General features: G+C 36.1%; 3 protein-coding genes and 1 long non-coding RNA gene across 4 annotated transcripts; 2 read left to right on the top strand and 2 right to left on the bottom strand.

The window, feature by feature from the left end:
- Positions 1–996: 996 nt before the first annotated feature.
- Positions 997–1,793, bottom strand: LOC145060182 (uncharacterized). Its single transcript, XM_079007894.1, has 3 exons — positions 1,467–1,793; positions 1,160–1,355; positions 997–1,052 (listed from the first exon to the last, which is right to left on the bottom strand). Exons 1-3 carry the CDS (start codon positions 1,791–1,793, stop codon positions 997–999), a joined length of 579 nt encoding a protein of 192 aa, XP_078864020.1.
- Positions 1,794–12,942: 11,149 nt separating this feature from the next.
- LOC145056902 (putative gamma-glutamylcyclotransferase At3g02910) lies at positions 12,943–14,147 on the top strand. The gene is made up of 2 exons (XM_079004628.1): positions 12,943–13,635; positions 13,900–14,147. Exon 1 carries the CDS (start codon positions 13,069–13,071, stop codon positions 13,618–13,620), a length of 552 nt encoding a protein of 183 aa, XP_078860754.1. The 5' UTR covers positions 12,943–13,068; the 3' UTR covers positions 13,621–13,635; positions 13,900–14,147.
- Positions 14,113–15,531, bottom strand: LOC145056903 (uncharacterized). The gene is made up of 3 exons (XR_013685941.1): positions 15,393–15,531; positions 14,850–14,972; positions 14,113–14,574 (listed from the first exon to the last, which is right to left on the bottom strand). It is a non-coding gene; the product is annotated as an uncharacterized LOC145056903 (long non-coding RNA).
- Positions 15,532–17,610: 2,079 nt separating this feature from the next.
- On the top strand, positions 17,611–18,707 carry LOC145056899 (uncharacterized). Its single transcript, XM_079004624.1, has one exon. The coding sequence runs from the start codon at positions 17,787–17,789 to the stop codon at positions 18,585–18,587; it is 801 nt and encodes a 266-aa protein (XP_078860750.1). The 5' UTR covers positions 17,611–17,786; the 3' UTR covers positions 18,588–18,707.
- Positions 18,708–20,525: the final 1,818 nt, after the last annotated feature.

The following is a 20,525-nucleotide window of genomic DNA, read 5'->3' as shown; positions in this document are numbered from 1 at the left end:
TGACCCGTCGAAGTTTTATGACAAAACCGACATGACGCTATGTATCGTAAAAAGTGAGTTTGCGATAAAATACTTTTTAACCTTAGCGTTCTAAACGAAAGTCGTAGTATATGTTAAACCGAGAGTATGCATAAAAAGAACTTCAAAATATGACTTCGTATGAGGAAGTTATGATTTTTCTAAGATTTGACATATCAATATGTAGCCCGGAATTCGACTTCTAGAACGATCGATTTGTAGCTGACACAATCTAAACGAGAATTGGAGATCTCGTTAATAAGAACTTAACAATATAAAGACAGATGAAAACGGACGTCGGATGACAAAGTTATGAATTTTTAACGGATTTTAACTGTTTAAGGGTGTGTTCGGCAAAACTAACGGGTAGCTGTTGCTTTTATTTGTTATATAAATGTTCGGCAAAAGTAGCTGGAAGCGTTTAATACATGTAAAATTACATAAAAGGGCATCTTGTAAAATATAAAATAGAAACATAATAATGAAAAAAAGATTGTCTAAATTGCTCTTTTTTAAAACTAGAAAATATTTGATAACTAGGTACTATTACAAAACCTAAAGTCATACGACGACATAAAAAATCTAGTAATAAAATCATCTACGCCAAGCATTCCATATTAAAGTCGCAATATCATTACGAACACGCTTCATATTATTAGATCCTTCGTAAAATTCTTCACTACTCGTGTCACTACCACGAACATCACGAAGTTCATCAATTGGTATACAATCAGGATGTTCTGCAACAAAATTAAAAATCATATCTTCCTCATAGCTAAAACGAATGTAGTTATGCAGAGCAAATGTGGCCATAATAATGTCAATATGAGTTTGCACACTAAATTTCGGCATTCCATTAAGTATCTTCCATCTATGCTTCAAGATTCCGAATGATCTTTCAAAACAACTTCACAGTGTTGAATGAGAACTATTGAAAGCTTCTTGCATATTAGTTGGAGGCTCATTTTGAAATTGAGATTAAAGGTATCTTGTCTTCGAATATGGAACCATATATCCATTTCTATCTGGATAACCTTTATCAACCAAATAATATTTATTTGTTAAATTGGTGAAAAATAAGAAATTGTAACATCATTTATATAATAATAGTAAAATAATGAAGATAATTATGATAATTTACCTTCAGGTGGTTTGGGGAAGTTCATTGATGGCGTGTTAATAGCATGAAGGAACACACGCGTGTCATGTGCAGATCCTTCCCACCCAACAGATGCAAAGGTAAAACACATATCAAAATCACAAGTTGCCATTACATTAAGTAGGTATCCCTTTTCTACCAATGTAACACAATTGTTAAGCTTCAGTGATGCATGTCGCTATGTATGTACCATCACTACATCCAATGCAATCCTAAATGCAATTTCAAAACTAGTAATAATATTGTAGTATTGAATTAAAAAATTAAACGAAATATCTAAATATAATACCTTAAAATAGGGCATGTATCTTTTATCGTTCTTGATTTGTGAAGGTATAAATTGAAAGGTTGGATCTTTTGGTTGTATAATGTCACGTGCCAAACCTTTGAATCTTTTGCCTCTAGGAGTTATTGCTTCTAGAACTTCATGAAAAGCTCTACTAATCGTATCTCCAAGTCGTTGAAATCTCTCCCCAACATCTCTATTGGACACACCTAAGGCAAGGGTGTATAAAAAGATCCCCAACTTTTCAACAACTAGCATTTTAACACTTGACTCCAATCCATATTGTAATTCAAGTTCTTTAGCTAGTTGTAGGAACACATTTGGGTGCATTCTAAATGCATTAACGCATCAAATAGGATGACCATTCAAATTTCATTCATCCAAGACACTCCTGTTTGAGTTGATGTCATACAAGGTTCCTTATACATATATTTGAGAAAGTATGCATCAGCTAGAACACTTGCAGAGAATGAGTCTGATAATCGTTGTGAATAATAATGTTTCCTTCTCTTCTTCTTTCTTTCAATATCCATTCAAACACAAGCACCTATTTAAGATGATTATTATAAGCATGAAATATGAAAAAATCATATATAATCTCTAAATTAATCATAACACAAGGCATCATAAATCCAATATGTAGCATTAAAAAATGAAATATAACAATATCCAAATGAAATAATCCACTCAAATTAAAAAAACAAATCCTATCAATAATAAATCATCGATGAAATTATATAAAAAAAGTTAGTTACCAATGTTATTCTTATAATTCAGTCAGGCTAGCCTACCTGCATCATTTGGGAGAGTAAAAAACAATTCTCTTTTTACTGGTTCTTCAAACAAACTCATTGCAAAGCACCACAACTCACTCCCATTTATCATTATCCCATCATCATCCATTTGATAAGCAAACCTATAGCTGCACTTATACTAAAATCATGACTTTGATTGACAGTAGATGTATCTGACTCTAATAGTTCAAGAGTACATTTTTGAATGACATTTTGTTGAGTCATAAATCCCTTAAACATTACAGATCTAGCTGATTCTCTATTTTTACGTTTCATCTCTATAGGTTTAACTTTGGAACTTCTTTGGAACTCTTTTGATGTTGAGTAGATCCCCCAGAATTGTTCGGTAACAAGACACCGCCGACCCAATTCATGAAATTTGAATAAAATCGGCATTTTCTTCTTCTAAGTTATCCAAGTGAGAAGAGTGTCGAAGGTTTTGAGAAGAGAAAAAAGTGTCATCACTAGTTGGGACATGATTATTGGTTGCTACATCATCACCCATTGTAGGATTTTCATCATCAATAAGGACATGAGGCATAGCATTGAGAGTATTTGGATCCATGGATGGTGCCACATAGTCTGCACCACTCACAACCACATCCCTAAATATTTGATCCCATGCTTCTTGTAGCTCTAAAGAAGGTTGTTTTTTCGAATTCCCTTAACATTCGGGTTTTCCTATATAGTATAATGTTTTTCTGTTAGTTTTCAAGATAACGAGAAAGTTGCATTAGTTAAAAAATATATTCAAATTTATTACCTTAATTTTTTTGTCCCGCCATTCATCTGGACAATTTAGTTGCCATGTACTCTCATTCCAACCAAGACTGATCTCCCCAATTTTTAAGGATTTCCAAAGATTATAACCTTTTTGCATTCAATCATACTTGTTCTTTAACACTTTGTAGTTATTTAACTTGGTATTAGCATCTTTTTCAAAAATTGGCTGAAGGTCTTGCCATTTAATTAGAGTGGTACGACCATTCTTCATAATATATTTTTTTAATATATCGCACAAAATCATGACCGACTTATCTGGCCAATCACATTTTTCCCATTGTCATTATTCAAGGCCATAGTACATGAATTTGAATTAAAATAACTAATTATTGAATTTTTATAAGGAGAATAAAAAGAATGAGAAGCTTTGTAAAAAGAACAAATGGAATAAGAATTAGAGGCAACCGGTAACAAAGAGACCAACACAAATACTTTGGATAGGGGAAGCACTTAACAGTGGACATGCTTTCAACCTTAAAGAAATTGATGACAAAAGAGTGCTTATCCTTAGATGTAAACCCCTCAGTAGCACCCAAGAACATCAAATAGTCCCCAAGGGCAAAATCGTAAAAGCAAGATAAAACAGTCCCCAGGGGTATAATGGTAAAAACCACAGAACAAATATGAATGTTACCAACTGCTTATAGAGTGAAGATGGTGACAGATAAAATGGAAAAAGGAAACAAGGGCCTAGTCATGTCCCTTTTTTCTTTTCAATACAAGCATCTAATTCCAAAAGTGGTTATGCTTTGTGTTCCAAGTCTTGAAGAAGTAATCCACCTCTCACAGTATAAAATACTCCACAATTGTGTATCAGATGGAATGCAAACTATTCTTCTTACATGTAAGATTAAGAGAAAAAGGAAGCATATATGTACAAAGAAACTGGGACCTATATAGCTTAACCAGGTAACATAATTTTCAATTTTGTTGAATAACCATCAATTGACTCCACATCTGTGTATCATAAGACTTGATAGAGCAAGGGCTTAACCAATAAGCAGTTAATCCTTGAAGACATAGCCCCAAGACATAGACCTGACTTCATTGAGTTGGAAAACCATGTAAAGTTACCAACTTTACGTTCATGCAAGTCTAAATGAAGCTCTTAAGCTAAAAAAGGAATTAATAAGTGACTTAAAGTATGCATGTGACCAATTAACTCATAAAGCTTGCACCTTTATGCTCAAGGAGTCCAAAACAAACTTAGATATGGAATAACAATCCCTTAAAAACGATTTCACTCTCTTATCAACCCAAAAGGGGTCAAAAGCATAATAAAGCACAAAATGAAGAGATCTAGACATCTACAAGTCAAGGTTCAAACTTGATACCTTAGAAAGCTTGCACGAGAGGAGATGATTCTGGATCCAAAGCCTTCCCACCAAGCAAGACAACTTCAATCTCTCCTCTTCCTTCACAAAGGCCAAAAAGGAGTACCAAGAACTTCTTACTAGCTCCAGAACACCACCAATGGACTTAGGGATCTATTTTAGGGTTTTTGTGGCAATGGAGGCTGGTAAGGAGGCCATGAAAGATCTAGTATGCTCAAGAATCATATTAAAATGATATTGCTAATTAACATATGATACTAATGGGTCACACTAACAACAACTTGATATAAATTGATTATTTATGCAAGTCTACAAGCTCTTACAACGAGCATACAAAGGCAACTCTCCTAGCATCCTATCATGAAAAAACTAAGCATATCCTTAGCCTTAACTAGCATGCGATTCATAAATTCACAGATCAAAGCATATCAAATAACGTGTATGAGTATTTTAGGAAAACTTACTTGAGCTCGACTAATTGCATGCACCACACCCTTTCTTATTTTAGAAAAACCCTTTTCTCAAAATATATTTCTTTTTGAAAAACTTTACTAAATCCTCAGTTTAAGTTTAGACACACCCGAAAGTGTGCCCAAATCCCTTAAACCAAGGATCTGATACCAACTTGAAACGTCCCAAAAATATGATCCAAAAATTTTATTTTTAATTTAAATAAAACAATATTCCAAAAACATTATCCATAAAACTCAACTGAAAATAAGTATCTCAACATCATAACAATCAGAGTGATATCTCAAAAGCAGAAACCATGTGGTGTGTGCGATGCTGTCAACCCGAGCACTTCCCCTTGGAACCGAAGTACCTAAAACATAAACCGAAAACTGTAAGCACAAAGCTTAGTGAGTTCCCAAAAATACCACATACCATACATAATAACACATAATCAGCCCCGCCTGTCATCGGTCCGCGCCCGACATCGGACCCCATCCGGTATCGGGCCCCGCCCGACATTGAGCCCCGCTCGGTAATAGATCGGGCCCCGCACATCATACATATAACATATATCAAGTAAACACATACATATACAATAATCACAAATATACATAACATACAAAATGATCATCGGGCCCCACCCGGTAAGCATATAAGCACATAACACATGCAAGAGTCAACGCAGACAACTAGCATACTAATATAGCATAAACATGGGCCGACAATGGTGCCTTCGACCCGTTAAACCCATTGAGGAAACCCACATCTGAATATGAGTGATAGTGGAAATAGATCCTGGCTCCAAATATCAGCTCAACCCGACACCTAAATAGTAACCAATCCTTATATACCACTCAAAATACCTCAGCAACCCCTTTAGGTCAAACTTGGTCAAAGACAGAAGTCAAGGTCAAGGTTAACTGTCCATGTTGACCCAACACGCTTTGTTGTAGGGATGTCAAAAAGTCCCGTGGGACCTCGTTCCCATGGGGCCCCGTCCCATTTAGGAGAAATTTTTTAAAAAAAAATTGGGGGCGGGGGCGGGGCAAGGTTAACCCTCGTTTTAATTTTGAGGGCGGGGCGGAGGTAGGCAATCCAGTCCCGAAACCCCAATGGGGAACCCGTTAATAAATTACACTAATATTTACATATATTAATTATAAACTATAACATGATTTTGAGCTTCCAAAATTCATCAAAAAAAACATGTTTTTAAATTGTTAGTATAATGTTTTTAAGATGTCATATTTTTTTTAACATGTAAAATTCTACTATAAATAATTATTTGTTACCTAAAAAATAGTTTTTTTAGTGTAAATAACAACTTCTTTTAGCCAAAAAAAAAGGTAGCCAAAAATCATTCGGAGGCGGGGGCGGGGGCAGGGGTAGGAAGGCTGAACATTTCGAGGGCGGGGGCAGGAATGGGGGAACAAGGAAATTTCGGGGGCGGGGGCGGGGGATGCACTCCCCGTCTCGTTTGCCCCCGTTGACATCCCTACTTTGTTGTCTTGCAAACACGCCATGTTTCTCCATTATCCAAATAGTTGGGGAAAACCCCAGCCAACAAGCCATGTTGACTTGCAAACACGTCGTGTTTGCCTGAGTTCCAACAGCTTAACACATTAAGCTGCCTTCTTCGACTCCAAGAGTTCCAAAGCTCAGATCTAAACCAAAATAAGATTTAGAAGGGTAAAGTTTCTAGCTTTACCCATAGGGAGTACCAAAAAGGGTCCAAAACCCAACCATAAGACTTGATAGAGCAAGGGCTTAACCAATAAGCACTTAATCCTTGAAGACGTATCCCCAAAACATAGATCTGACTTCCTTGAGTTGGAAAATCACGTAAAGTTTCCATCTTTACGTTCATGCATGTCTAAATGAAGCTCTTAAGCTAACAAGGGACTTAATAAGTGACTTAAAGCATGCATGTGACCAATTAACTCATAAAGCTTGCACCTTTATTCTCAAGGAGTCCAAAACAAACTCAGATTTGGAATAACAAGCTCTTAAAATGATTTCACTCTCTTATCAACCCAAAAGGGGCCAAAAGCATAACAAAGCACAAAATGAAGAGATCTAGAAATCCACAAGTCAAGGTTCAAACTTGATACCTTAGAAAGATTACACAAGAGGAGATGATTCTGGATCTAAAACCTTACCACCAAATAAGACAACTTCAAGCTCTCCTCTTCCTTCACAAAGGCCAAAAATGAACACCAAGAACTTCTTACTAGCTCAAGAACACCACCAATAGACTTAGGGATCAATTTTAGGGTTTTAGTGGCAATGGATGCTGGTAAGGAGGCCAACCATGATGACTTAAGGCCTTTAAATAGGGTGAATCACCCTAAAAATTAGGGTTTCTCCACCAGCCACCAACACGTCGTGTAATAACACAAACACGCCGTGTTGGTCCAATAAATTTTGTGGCCCAAAGGCCTACCGACACACTGTGGTGAGGCTTTACCATGCCTTGCTCAAAGAGAATTACGAGGACATTTTGGAATTAAATCATACCTGGAATCGAGTGTTACATTTTTGCTCATAAGGCTCAATCTAGGGTCAGGGTTACAAGTGAGGGTGTTGGAGAGATGGAGGCTGAGAATGGAATGAGGTTGGGGGAGTTAAGTAGCTTAAATAGGGCTCAAACCACGAAAGTAGGGTTTGGACACTGATTACATACGCCCAACATACTCAATTTACACCCAACGTACTAGGGATGCCCTAGTACGCCCAACGTTCGCGACTCAACCCAAAACCGCCCTAACTTCAAATGATTATAACTTTTTCGTTCCAACTTTGTTTTCGACGATCTTTATATCCACAGAAAGGTATTGAGGAGCTTTACAACCGTATATAATTACTTTTTACTTAAAACACATCGAAATAAAATCCATAATTCATAAAAGAAGTCTGGAACACTACTTTCCCATTTTACCCTTTGACTCCAAAACGAACTTCGTTCCAAACTGAACTATCAGATCACATAGCTACATAACCCACATACAAATGGGCCTAAACCTCTCTTCCCCCAAATCGCAAACCCTTATGATACTTGATCTTCGGTTCATGGCCCCGAATTGTGAAACGAATCGAAACAAATTGTTTCAACCCATCCTAAAAACCAGCTGCAAAACGCCAAGCTAATCTTGCCCACTACAACAAACCCTCAACCATTGTCAACCCCTCCTGGTACTTTGACTTTGGATCCACTAATCATGCCTTACCAGATCTACAACGTTTAACTGTTGCAGATGAATACCAAGGATCAAACAAGCTTCAAGTGGGTAATGGTAAACATTTGTCTATTTCTCATGTGGGTTCATGTTCACTACATCATCTTAAGTTGTCTAATGTTTTTGTTGTTTCTCAACTCACAAAACATTTACTTAGTGTTTATAAAATCACAAATGACAATCAAGTATTTATTGAATTTTGGCCTCACTCTTGTTATGTTAAGACCTTTCAGGGAAAAACACTTATCCGCTGAGACGTTAAAGATGGTTTATATCGGCTTCCTTGTTCACTCAATAAAACCCAAGGTCGATCTTTTCGGTGTTCGTACTACCTTACATGGATGACACAAACGACTTGCAAATCCTCATGAACCGATCTTGCAATGCTTAGTCTTTTCCTTCCAACTTCCTCTTAGTTCAAATAAACTTCTAGCCGTGTGTGACTCTTGTCAACTTGGCAAGACTCATCATTTTCATCTTCTTACTTCTCATGTTACATCTCATAAATATTTTGATTTAATGTACTCATACGTTTAAGGTCCTTCCCTGGGTTTTTCTATGAATGGTCATCACTATTTTGTTCTTTTAATTGACGAGTGCACCAAGTTTGTATGCATTTACTTTTTATCTCACAAATCTCAAGTTTTTTTTTCTAGCTTTGTTCAATTTAGAAAAATGATTCATACCCAGTTTAATTGTGATATAAAATGTCTTCTAACCAATTAGGGTGGTGAATTCCGTAATGTATTTACCTTCTTACGCACCTATGATATTGCCCATAGACTTTCATGTCCCCACACACTCGAGCACAACGGAGCCGTTGAATGTCAAAATCATATCATTGTTGAAAAGGGACTTACTTTTATTGCTCACTCATCAATTCCACAATTTTTTGGGGAACATGCTTTTCACACCACCACCTATCTTCACAATCAAACCATCATTCCGAACCAAAATTATAAATCACCTTACCAACTCCTATACAACCGAACACCAAATTATGGCTTCCTAAAAAAATTGGTTGTTTTTGTTACCCTTTTTTCGCCCTTACACGCATCAAAAAATCGACTTTAGATCACTTCCATGTGTCTTCATCGACTACCGCCCCTCACATAAAGGATACCAATTACCTTTTTATGGTGTAATCTATACATATTGTGTTTTAATTTTAATTTTCGATGGTGGGTGATGTTATGGTTTGGGAATTTGATGAATCAATGAGAAGGAGATTTTGTGGGTTGAGGGGGTGAGGGTTTGGTAAAGGAAAGAGTTGGTGGAGACATATAACACCGATGAGAGGGTGGAAAGGAGGCCAAAATGTATTGTTCCGACGGCCATTGTAGATGGTGAGAAGAAAGGGAACGAGATGTTTGAGAGACAGGATGTGGAGAAAGCCTACATATATTTAGGAGGTTTATTTGAGTTTTTTCTTATTTACATAAATGGTCCCTACAGTTTTCTTAAATAAACGAAAAAAGATAAAGAATGTCATATATATCATTTCACAAGTATTTAACTAATATTTTTAACAGAGTTAACAAAAGAAAAAAAAAACTAATCGTTCTTGATTTTAAAACCACAAAAACCACAGATGTAATGCTTTTGAAAGATACTCTAATAATGCAAGTTTTTAAAAACCACATAGAACCATTTATAAATTGTTTTTTTTAATATAATTGTAAACTACTCTCTTCATACATTATTTATGGGGATAATGACTTGAAAGGGTAACGAACTTTCGACTTTGTTCACATTTAGTCACTAAACTTTTTTTCGTTATCTATTTGACATTGAACTATTGAAACTGTTCACATTTTACCCTTATGACCGGCTGTTACTGGTCATATGGGTAAAATGTGAACAGTTTCAATAGTTTAGTGGCAAATAGATAACGAAAAAAAGTTTAGTGACTAAATGTGAACAAAATCGAAAGTTTGTTTCCCTCTAAAAAGTTCAATGGCTAAATGTGAACAAACTTCCTATTGTATTATGTTTTAGCAAATTATTTATTTTTGTTTAATTGTAGCAACATTTGTTGATGAATAAATCTATGAAATAAAAAAACAAAATGTAACATCCGGATTTCCAGGTATCATAATTTAAGTATTTTTCTTTTGAGTTAAGAAGAGAGACTCGACGAGTTGACGCCTCAACTCGGCGAGGAAGGTCGCGACTGATGACTCAGATTAATGAATGGACTCGACGAGTCGGTGAGGCGACTCGACGAGTCCGCGCTGTTGGCAGAAACCCTAAATCTTTGGGCTCGAGCCATATTTAAAGGCACTTATGGCCTTCAATTGCGACTACCTTTCCCATAAGTGAGAACCCTAGCGAGCTTGAGTGTGTAGAGTGAGAGGAAGAACTATCTTGAGCTTTTTGGTGTGATTTTGCAAGAAAGGAGAAGAGTTCCAACAAGAGGGACCAAGGAAGGTTATTCTTCTGAGTTATTCAAGCAAGGAGCTTCATTCTGAGGTATAAAAATGAACCCCTTTCCTTCCCTATTGTGTAGATTCCATTTTGGGGTTAGGGCTTGAATCACTTCATCTTTGGGGTTTTGAATGCCTCAAACCCCTCTTGCAAGTTTGTGTTATAGATCTGGATGCTTCTAGGTCCAGAGAGCCGAGAATATGAAGCTTTAGTAGAGTAAACCTTGGGGTTTGAAGTTAGGAATCTAGACCCTTCTAGGTCCAGAGAGCCGAGAATATGAAGCTTTAGTAGAGTAAACCTTGGGGTTTGAAGTTAGGAAGCATTTATGGGATTTTTATGGTATATATAGTTACTTTTATCTTCCACATAGATATGAAGTATTTTATATAAATTACGTGCTATGTGTGCATATTATTTGAATACTTGCTGTCTATGCTGGATGAACGATTTTATACATGTTTTAAAAGATTTAAATGGTATATTTATTTTATATCTACAAATATGTTGCAGATGAAACATGGGTAGATGAAATAGTTGGTGTGTGATGAAATAAAATGATGAGAGATAGGTGATGATAGAAAGGTGATGATAATTAGGTAAATAGATGATGATGAATAGGTGATGTAGGATGAAAGGAGATACCATAACCTTAACCGGCAATGTGGCGATGTAGTCATCTACCAGAGTATAGATGGCGACCACGGACTATTCTAGACAACCTAATGGAAACACCAGCAGACCCATAACCTGTAGGTGATGAATTAAGAGTTCAGACGATGTTGTAACTGATGGGTTTAGAGCAAAACATCATTCTTATGGTGCACATGCAAACCCTAATAGCATTTGGATCTAGTTTGTCTAATGAGCATGCAATTGAATATCCAAAGCTATAAACCCTAGATCTAGCATACAATTAATCATATTAACATAAGATTGGGGTTTAGATCTTACCTTGATTGTTATGTAGCAATAACAATCTCAAATCCTCCTTTGTAATGGCTTTAGAAAGCTCAGAGTCACAAGTGTCACTCCTTTAATGGCTCACAAACACCAAGAGCAAGAGGATGAAGAATGGTAAGAGAGTAGGCACCCAAAAACGTGTAGAAACCCTAAGGAATTAGTTGGCCACGTTTTTGGTGCCCTAGGGGTCCTTAAATAGTGAGGCTATTAGGGTTATCTAACAAGGAAACCCTAATTTGATTGCTTAGGCCCTAAACAACCCATTGACTCCCTCCTTAGAGGCCTTGGACGATTTCTAATGGGTTTCCCCATAGAATTCGTCCACTCCATCCTCTATGGAGTCCATTAGCCCAATATTCAACTATCACACAATTGACAGTTCTAGTCCCCTTTATTTAATTAATGTCTTTTAGCCACAAAATCAATTCTTATTAACTATTGACTAATATTAATTAAACAATATGATTTCTCCTTTAATATATTATTCTTATAATATATTAATGAATCATAATTACTCCTCTCTCTCTCTCTCTCTCCATAATTCATCCTATCAAGTTGCTTTTGGCGAAGGCAACCCAAAAGGACTATGAACAATCGGGTCAAGTACACACCAAAATAGTTATGGACTTAGACACTAATCCAACAGTAACTACGTATTCATGCGATGATACTCTAACCCCTTACTATGAATTACGAGTTCAGACAATGTTGTAACTACGTATTCATGGGATGTCACAAATTCCGCATGCCAAACCAATGGTCATAATTCACATCAGTGAGAATGGTTCATTTTTTTTGTAAAACCAAAGTTAGATTGGAAATTTTGATTTTTATTTTGGAAAATGTCAAACCATTGGTTTTTTATTTCGGTTTCAGTTTTTTGTTTTTTTTTTAAAATATATTTTCAGGGTTTTGTTTTTTTTATTTCATAGATTTCTTCATTAACAAATGTTGCTACAATTTAACAAAAATAAATAATTTGCTAAAATATAATACAAGAGAAAGTTTGTTCACATTTAGACATTGAACTTTTTAGAGGGAAATGAACTTTCGATTTTGTTCGTATTTAGTCACTAAACTTTTTTTCGTTATCTATTTGTCACTAAGCTATTGAAACTGTTCACATTTTATCGTTATGACCGGCTGTTACCGGTCATAAGGGTAAAATGTGAACAGTTTCAATAGTTCAATTACAAATAAATAACAAAAAAAAGTTTAGTAACTAAATATGAAAAAAATCAAAAATTCTTTATACTTTCAAATCATTATCCTTATTTATGTGAATGAAATGTTCACCAGCGAACACCATACGATGACTTGATTATAGGTTTCCGAATATTTTACTCGGGTGACTATTGGATGTATGGGAAAACGATAACAAAATAGAAAATCTACTTTTTCACATTCTGAAAAGCTGAAATTTGTGTTTCTCGATTAAATAATTCTTATTCATTTACTTGTACGCAACGCATAAAAACTTGTACGTTACCCTGGATTAGAAAGCTCACAAATATTGGGCTACACAAAAACATCCGGCAACTCCAAACAATTTTTGTCCACTCATTTATTGTTATTCGCCGGCACGCCATCTGAGCAGCTTTGTAGTCGCCGGAAAGAGATGACGATCTCCGGCAACGCCGTCGATCCACCCAAACAAACCCTAATCTTTTCATACGGCACTCTCAAACGAGGATTCGCTAACCACACCTTGATGCAGGATTTAATCTCCAGCAACGACGCCGTTTTCATAGGCAATTACGTAACCGACCTCCACCTACCTCTCGTCCGTGGTCCCCATGGCGTGCCGTTCCTCCTCAACCTCCCTGGGACGGGTCGCCACCGTGTCCGCGGTGAGCTTTACTCTGTTTCGGACGCTGGACTTCAACGCCTCGATGTGCTTGAAGGCATTACCCTTGGACATTACGAGAGGCTTCCGATTACTGTTTCTCCGGAAATTCGTGATGCTGGTAGCGGTGGCCGTCGTGTGGCGGTACGTGCTGAGGCGTATTATGCGCACCGGAGTTTTGCGGAGGATATGTGGCGGAGGAGCGGACAGGAGGGATTTGAGTCGTTTAGTCAGGAAGTGGCTAAGGGTTACGTTCGGAGGGATTTGAGGCCGAAGGATCGGACTTTCCGTGAGCAGATTACATTGTTTTGTTCATCAATTTAGATGAAAACTCTGAAGGTTTGATTTTAATTCCTGAATTCATGGCCTTACAATTTCATTAAGGAACTGCGATTGTATTAGCTTCGAGATTACTGTAATTGGTACTCGAATTATCATTGTTTATCGTAAGCATATTACTTCTTCCCAACTGATTCACTGTTTTTGATATAACTTTATGAAATCAGTGCAATCATAAATTCTCCATATCTTATAAACGAATCTGAATTTGATCTCTTTCTGGTAATTTAGCCTATTGATGCTTGAAAAATGTGTTATTTGCAGAAGAGAGTGCTTATTCCTGCTATATTTCTACTCCCTTTTCAACAATTTCTTGAAGAAGCAACTGAAGTTGCTATGTGGTCTGAATAAATCTTCATCCAGATTGCAGTGTAAGATATTTCAGATTCAGAAAAGTTTGAAACTAAGCTCATTGATTAGTGGTAATATACCCAATTACCGATGTAATTAACTAATTATGCATTTGCAACTCCATAATTAAGGGACAACAATGACATTATTTTAGTTCTCCATTGATATCTGTTTTACTACACACGATATATGTTACTATATAGTATATACTTAACACTATAAGGTGTACAAATAACAGAAAAACACAAACTTCACATACTTGTTACATAACAAACACATACTAGCTTAAATACAAACTTGAACACAAACACGATATTTTGGAAGAAACTTAATAGCGAATTACACCATTTATGTGATCTTGATCCTTCATGTTGCTACTATTAAGATAATAGTGCAACTCAAGCACATACAACCTTGACAGTGTTTGTTTCATCTATCACACATATGCAACCTTCACCACACTCGAAATATGTCTTTCCAGCTTCAGACCCCTCAGTTTTGGTTACAACACAAGACCAACCTTCACCACACTCGCAAAATACTTTAGCTCCTTCTGTACTCTTCACCGTCTCTTTAACACTTTTCTCACTGCAACATCATATCGCGCTTCAGGACAAGACAAGACAGGTCACGTCACGTGACATGACAGGACAAGTTACAGGATACTGATTGTATTAGGTTTGACATGCATTGTATTGAAACTCAGACCGAAGACAAAAGTTGTAATATTTTGTTCTACCCCAAAAGGGGAGATGGGGATTTGTTCTTGATTTCTTGTTTGGGCAAAAAGACAAGAATGCCCTTTTCATCTTGATCATCAAAACTAGCCCTAGAAAGTAAAGCGTGAGCATAAGAGAACATACGTGACACATGAGCAACCATTGCCACCACATATTGCGAATGGTTTACCGATCTTAGAAGGCTCAGTTTTGGTGATGGTGCATGTCCATCCTTCTGGGCACTTGAAATTCGGCTTGTTTTCATTGCTTTACAAGAAAGGGAGTAAATCACTTAATCTAGTCAGTATTTAGAAAAAACATGAATTCATTAATTTTATAATTAATCTTTTGATTAAGTGGGTGTTTGGGTTAACTTCTCAAAATAGCTTATTAGCTTTTAAAAAAACTAATAAACTAAAAATGTGTTTGGAAATTTGAAAGTAGCTTTTTAATCAGCTTTTTGATTAGACAAAATAGAAGGGTTCCTACAAGCTAGAATCATAGCTTTTCATTTTTTTTTGAAAAAATTGATTTTCTAACCAAACACTTTTTAAAAACAGTTTTTTCAAAAAATCATAAGTTAATAAACATTTTTCCTAATACACTTTTGTGATAAAAAAGCTAACCAAAACACACTCTAAAAAGGTTATAGAATTAGTTTGGAAAGGTTAAATGAAGAAGCAAAACCTGGGAGAAGGTTGGCTCACACTCTTAGACTCCATACTTAGGCCAAACAATCTTGAACCTTTCTTTTCTTGAAGTTTCTCTATAATATTATCACTTAGCTTTAAGTTAAGAACTTTTGTCCACTTCTAATAATTTTGTGTTCATAATTATCTTTTTCTTTATTATGTGGTTGTCAATACCTAACGTGTAATCAATGGTAAAGTGGTGGGAAAATCTCATCTTTATCTCCCACTATATTTTTGTCCACTTACGTTAAATGATTTGTGCCACACTTGTCTTTTTGTATCATGTGGCTTTCATTACCTAACCTAGAACTTGGACCGAGAATTGGGCTTTGATGTCTACGGGTAGAGATTAAGATGGGCTTGTGTATGGGCCTGAACCTGAAGATTGAGGTTGGGCTTAGGGTTTGCAGATTGGCCCAAGTGCAAGCTCTAATGAGAGTATGTGACATAAGCTATATGCTATTGCTTGGTGTCCATAATAGTTAGCTTTTAACAAAAGTTTTGGTTCCATTTAAGAGTGATATACAAGGGTTGACTTGGCATCCTTTTGGATGAAACTAATGATTTGAGTATATCACATGGGGAGGAAGCATAGTGCCCACAATGAAAATGAAATGGGTATTTAGCTGTCTTCCTATAAATATAATATCATCCACTAAAATATCAAAAAGTTAAAATCATGTGTCAAGTTACCATTGTCATATTTGTTTTTTTTTTTTTTTTTTTTTTTTTTTTTTTTTTTTTTTTTTTTTATCTTTAACCCATTTGTTGTTGGAGACAAGCATGATGGGGTGCATATAAAGAGGAATCAAGAATAAGTAAATGTAAAGTAAAGAGTGAATTTACCTCTTTCATACATACTAGAGATCAAGAATGAATATATGTTTCATGTAACAAAAAAATGTAATAGTGGTGGTCCTTATCACATGGATAACCCACTAATGTGATCAATGGGAGACTTAAACAATTTTAATTAAGTGAATGTATGAATGTATTTATTTAAGTTAATTAATCAAAAGGTATGTGGTCTAGTGATATTAAATAATTGTTGAAAAGCTGTCTTTTAGCCAATAGAGGCTCAAGTCCCGCTTCAGGGTGCTTGGGATAAATTGTAGATTCACGAGTAAATTACAGGGTGTGTTACCTAATATGATCTTATGTTTAAATATCAATCTTCGAAGTTGGACAAAAAAAATTGTAATTGAATTGAATTATACAACTATGATTATAGCAATTCTTTTAGGTTATTGGGTAACATAACATAAATGCATTTTTCATCTAAAAGAGAATTGTGTAGTATATATTAAGAAAAGTGTGAAAGAAGGTTTTATAAACAAACATTTAAAACTATTTTATTAAAGATTGTCAATTAAATTTATCAAATATGTAAAATAACATGTATTAAGACAAACGAAAACTCAATCTATAATATCCTCCAAACTCCAAAGTGTCCCTCAAGATCAATCCAAGGAAATCTCAATTCTCACAAATATAACATTAAACCGAAAACACCAATAATGGGTACTACAACCAAATCACCTTCTTCTTCTTCTCCATGCAAACCCTTCATTACAAAGTCGGCTTTGTCCCTCTTTATACGTATTAACCTCATGAACTCATGCACATTGTTTCGTTTATCATAATTAAAAATGAAATAACTCTCATTAGTTACATTTAGGTCCTTCCACTTGAACCACCAACAAAAAATACCCTATCTATATATACCAAAGTTTACAATTAAGGACAAAACCTAAATTTCAATGTACTTAAAGATTTTTAACCTATTGTACACATGAGACTTTCTCTTTCTCAATTTGCCAAAGTCCTTATACAAACATATAAACCTAACATACTCGTGTCAATAAACTAAAATAATTGAAGGAAAGGTATTTATGCGTCGAAAAGCTAACCTCAATTCATACGTGTTACATATGAAATCTTCCATTTTGATCATTTCGTCATAAAAAAAAAGCTCAAAGAGATTTTAAGCATTTGAAAACAACTTACTGAATAGTTGTTTTAGTTTTAACTAAAAATAAAAAATGCCACCTATTTAACCCCCTAGATATAAGTTTTTAATCAAATAATCTTTTTTTAATTAAGTAAATTAGCTAAAAATAGTGTAACGTTTTATTTTAAAATGGTTTAAAATGATGATAAGATGTGGGTGACAGCAAAATTGGTCCATATATAAATGTCGATCCGTGGTGCGCTAGCTCTCTCGGTGAAGTGCGCCGTAGGTAGGTGGAGGCTGGACCCAATATGGGATCGATACACCCACTTTCAAGTCACCATGTGCATACTCATTCATAGTTTTTGACGTCTAGCTTCCTCGGAATTCCTATAAATAGCATTTCAAGATCTTTGTAGTTACTCAAACTTTCCTAAAATGGCTTCTCAGAAAGTTGTTCTTAATGTTTTCTTTGTCTTCTTTTGCATTGGCATTTGCTCAGCCACCAGATCACTTTTCAGTTATGAGAGTATCGGTGGTGGTGGAGGAGGAGGTAGTGGTAGTGGTGGTGGTGGAGGTGGACATGTAGGGCCAGGATATGGCTCGTATGGAGGTGGTGGTCAGGGTTCCGGGAGTGGTAGTGGTAGTGGGTATGGAGGAGGAGGTGAACATGGTGGAGGATATGGTGGCGGTGGCGGTGGGGGCCAAGGTGGTGGAGGTGGATATGCTGGTGGTGGTGGGTATGATCATGTTCCTAGTTATGGAGGTGGTGGTGGTACGGGAAGTGGTTCAGGGTATGGTGGGTATGGAGAACATGGTAGCGGGTATGGAGGTGGAGGTGGTGGAGGGAGTGGCGGTGGTAGTGGTGGGTACTATGGGGCTGGTGGGGAGCATGCAGGAGGTTACGGTGGAGGTGCGGGGAGTGGTAGCGGTGGTGGGTATGGAGCCGGTGGGGAGAATGGTCATGGGTACGGTGGTGGAGGTGGACAGGGAGGTGGTGGTGGTGGAGGATCAGGAGGTGGTGGAGGACCAGGAGGTGGTGGCGCAGGTGGATATGGAAGTGGCGGTGGAGAAGGTGGCGGTGCAGGAGGAGCATACGGTGGTGCATATGGTAGTGGTGGAGGTGGTGGGGGAGGAGGTGGTGGAGGAGGAGGAGGAGGTGGTGGTGAACATGGAGGTGGATACGGTGGTGGTGGTGGAAATGGGGCTGGTGGTGGTCATGGTGGCTATCTTCCATGAAAGCCCAGTTCTGTCATATTTACATGGTTTCTAATTATCCTAAAAGATTATTGATATAATTCAATGTTGGGTTGTATTATGCTCATTTCTCAAATTAATTCAAATTAATATTCAGATTAATGGTGCAATATATTTTTTACTTCCGAAAGTTCTGTTTGAAGTTAAGTTAGGCAATTATTTTAAAGGCTTGCAATCAAGGATATTCATTTGGTTGAAATTAGATCGAATCCAAACTCAGTAATACCGATATACACACGGAACTAAAAATCGTACCAATATTGATTTAATTTTTGGGTTATAAGTTATAAGTATTATAGTAAGGCTAAATCTTACTGTAATTGGATAAAAGAGACATCTAGACATTAGATTAGGCTTTGTTATACATAAGAAAATCGTATCAAATTGATTTGTAATCGAGTTAAAAATCAATATTAGCATTACAAATAAAAATGATATTTAATACAGAAAAATGGCACTAAATACCACCAATAGCTTTTTTTTGGTAATAACGACAAAAAAAAAAGGTTTACATTAGAAATCTTTATTGACATTTTTGGTTGTGGCCGTGAAACATTTTCAGATTTTAGTGTCACTTCATTTTTACGACATTACATCACTTTTAAGTTTTTAGTGACATTTTCTTATGCCATTATATACTTTCCAACATAAAAATCATTTGTCTATTTTTAGGGGCGCATGTTTTTTACCACAAAAAATCGATATTATGTCATATTCATTTTTTTTTTATAATTTCATTTATCATACAATTAATTGTAAGGTTTTTTATGAATAGTTACAAGATTTTAGCCGAGCCAAACCATCTTCCCTTTAGTTGGTTGGTTTGAAGCAGGTGACTTTTGTTTAGTCGACTCCATCTCTTTGGTTTCGACTAATTTGCAGTTGGTCCTATTGACTTCTTCACAGTTACCGTCGATTCTTCCAAAACCCACCGCTTACAGAAGAACACACAAAACCTACAATCATTACGAACCTCGGCCACTACCAGAGGAGTACCTCCACACCAACGACTGCCAACTACCGCCGTCTGCACCATCTTCTCGAATTCTGCCAACGACAGTAACCTACAGTAACCTAATGCTTGTGATTCTATCATGTTCTTCTTTCCGTTCGTTTGATTTTTTTTTTCGTTTATCACGTGGTTTATTTCCGTTCATTCAATTTTATTATGTTGCCTTCTTCGTCATCTGAAATTAGGGTTCTTACTTGGTATATCTGAAGTCAATTAGCAAAATCCTCTTAGCTACCCCTAAATCCTTCCCAACGTTCATATTACTCTAAGCCCGAAATATTATGGCTCAAATGAAACTTAGGGTTCTATGTAAGCAGTCATTAAGAAAAGCTAACTGTAGACTCAAAATTTGTGTGTGGACAGTCTTGAAATCCATTTCAGATAACGTGTTTGAACATGGCTTCTCCAAATTTTCAATTAATGAATACAATTCGTCTTCTAATTAGCTTCTTTTGCCCTAAAAATCAATTTATTCATAGATTGATGTCAGGTAGATGTTCGTTGAGGTTCCGAAGGTTTATGTATGTCTTTTTTAGTGTAAAGTTGAAGAAAATGCATTATCTGTGTTCTTCAATAGATGTTGATGAATTCGATTGTTGTTATATATTTATTGATTCATATCTCTTTGTCCTATGTGTTCATATTGTTCATGATTCATATTTATAATCTTTACATATATGCCTCATCTCAACTTCTTACACTGAAAAATTGTTGCTCACAGTTGAGAATTAGTCATATGATATGGGCAAAAAAATCTTTTCAGCCCATCATGTAATGCCCGTAGATCCGGTCTAGTCAATTAAGGTATTATAAGTAATAAAAATGACTTTTCGGTAGAAGATTATTTAGGATAAATAATCTTAACCAAAGTTATAGTATATGTGACGAATATTTCATACACATAAAGG

This window comes from Lactuca serriola, chromosome 6 (assembly GCF_051521515.1).
Source record: "Lactuca serriola cultivar US96UC23 chromosome 6, Lser_US96UC23_V15, whole genome shotgun sequence".
In the NCBI taxonomy this organism is placed as follows: Eukaryota; Viridiplantae; Streptophyta; class Magnoliopsida; order Asterales; family Asteraceae; genus Lactuca; species Lactuca serriola.
The sequence above is the reverse complement of the archived record's forward strand: the minus strand, read 5'-3'. Positions and strand labels throughout refer to the sequence as shown.

What these genes read in the sequence shown, in the direction of transcription:
- LOC145056902 (XM_079004628.1), top strand. Translation starts at nt 13,069, where the DNA reads ATGACGATCTCCGGCAACGCCGTCGATCCACCCAAACAAACCCTAATC.
- LOC145056899 (XM_079004624.1), top strand. Translation starts at nt 17,787, where the DNA reads ATGGCTTCTCAGAAAGTTGTTCTTAATGTTTTCTTTGTCTTCTTTTGC.
- LOC145060182 (XM_079007894.1), bottom strand. Translation starts at nt 1,793, where the DNA reads ATGCACCCAAATGTGTTCCTACAACTAGCTAAAGAACTTGAATTACAA. An exon ending in GATACATGCCCTATTTTAAG is followed by an intron (nt 1,356 to 1,466) that starts GTATTATATTTA and finishes GTACATACATAG; the next exon opens with CGACATGCATCACTGAAGCT. An exon ending in CTTCCCCAAACCACCTGAAG is followed by an intron (nt 1,053 to 1,159) that starts GTAAATTATCAT and finishes TGGTTGATAAAG; the next exon opens with GTTATCCAGATAGAAATGGA.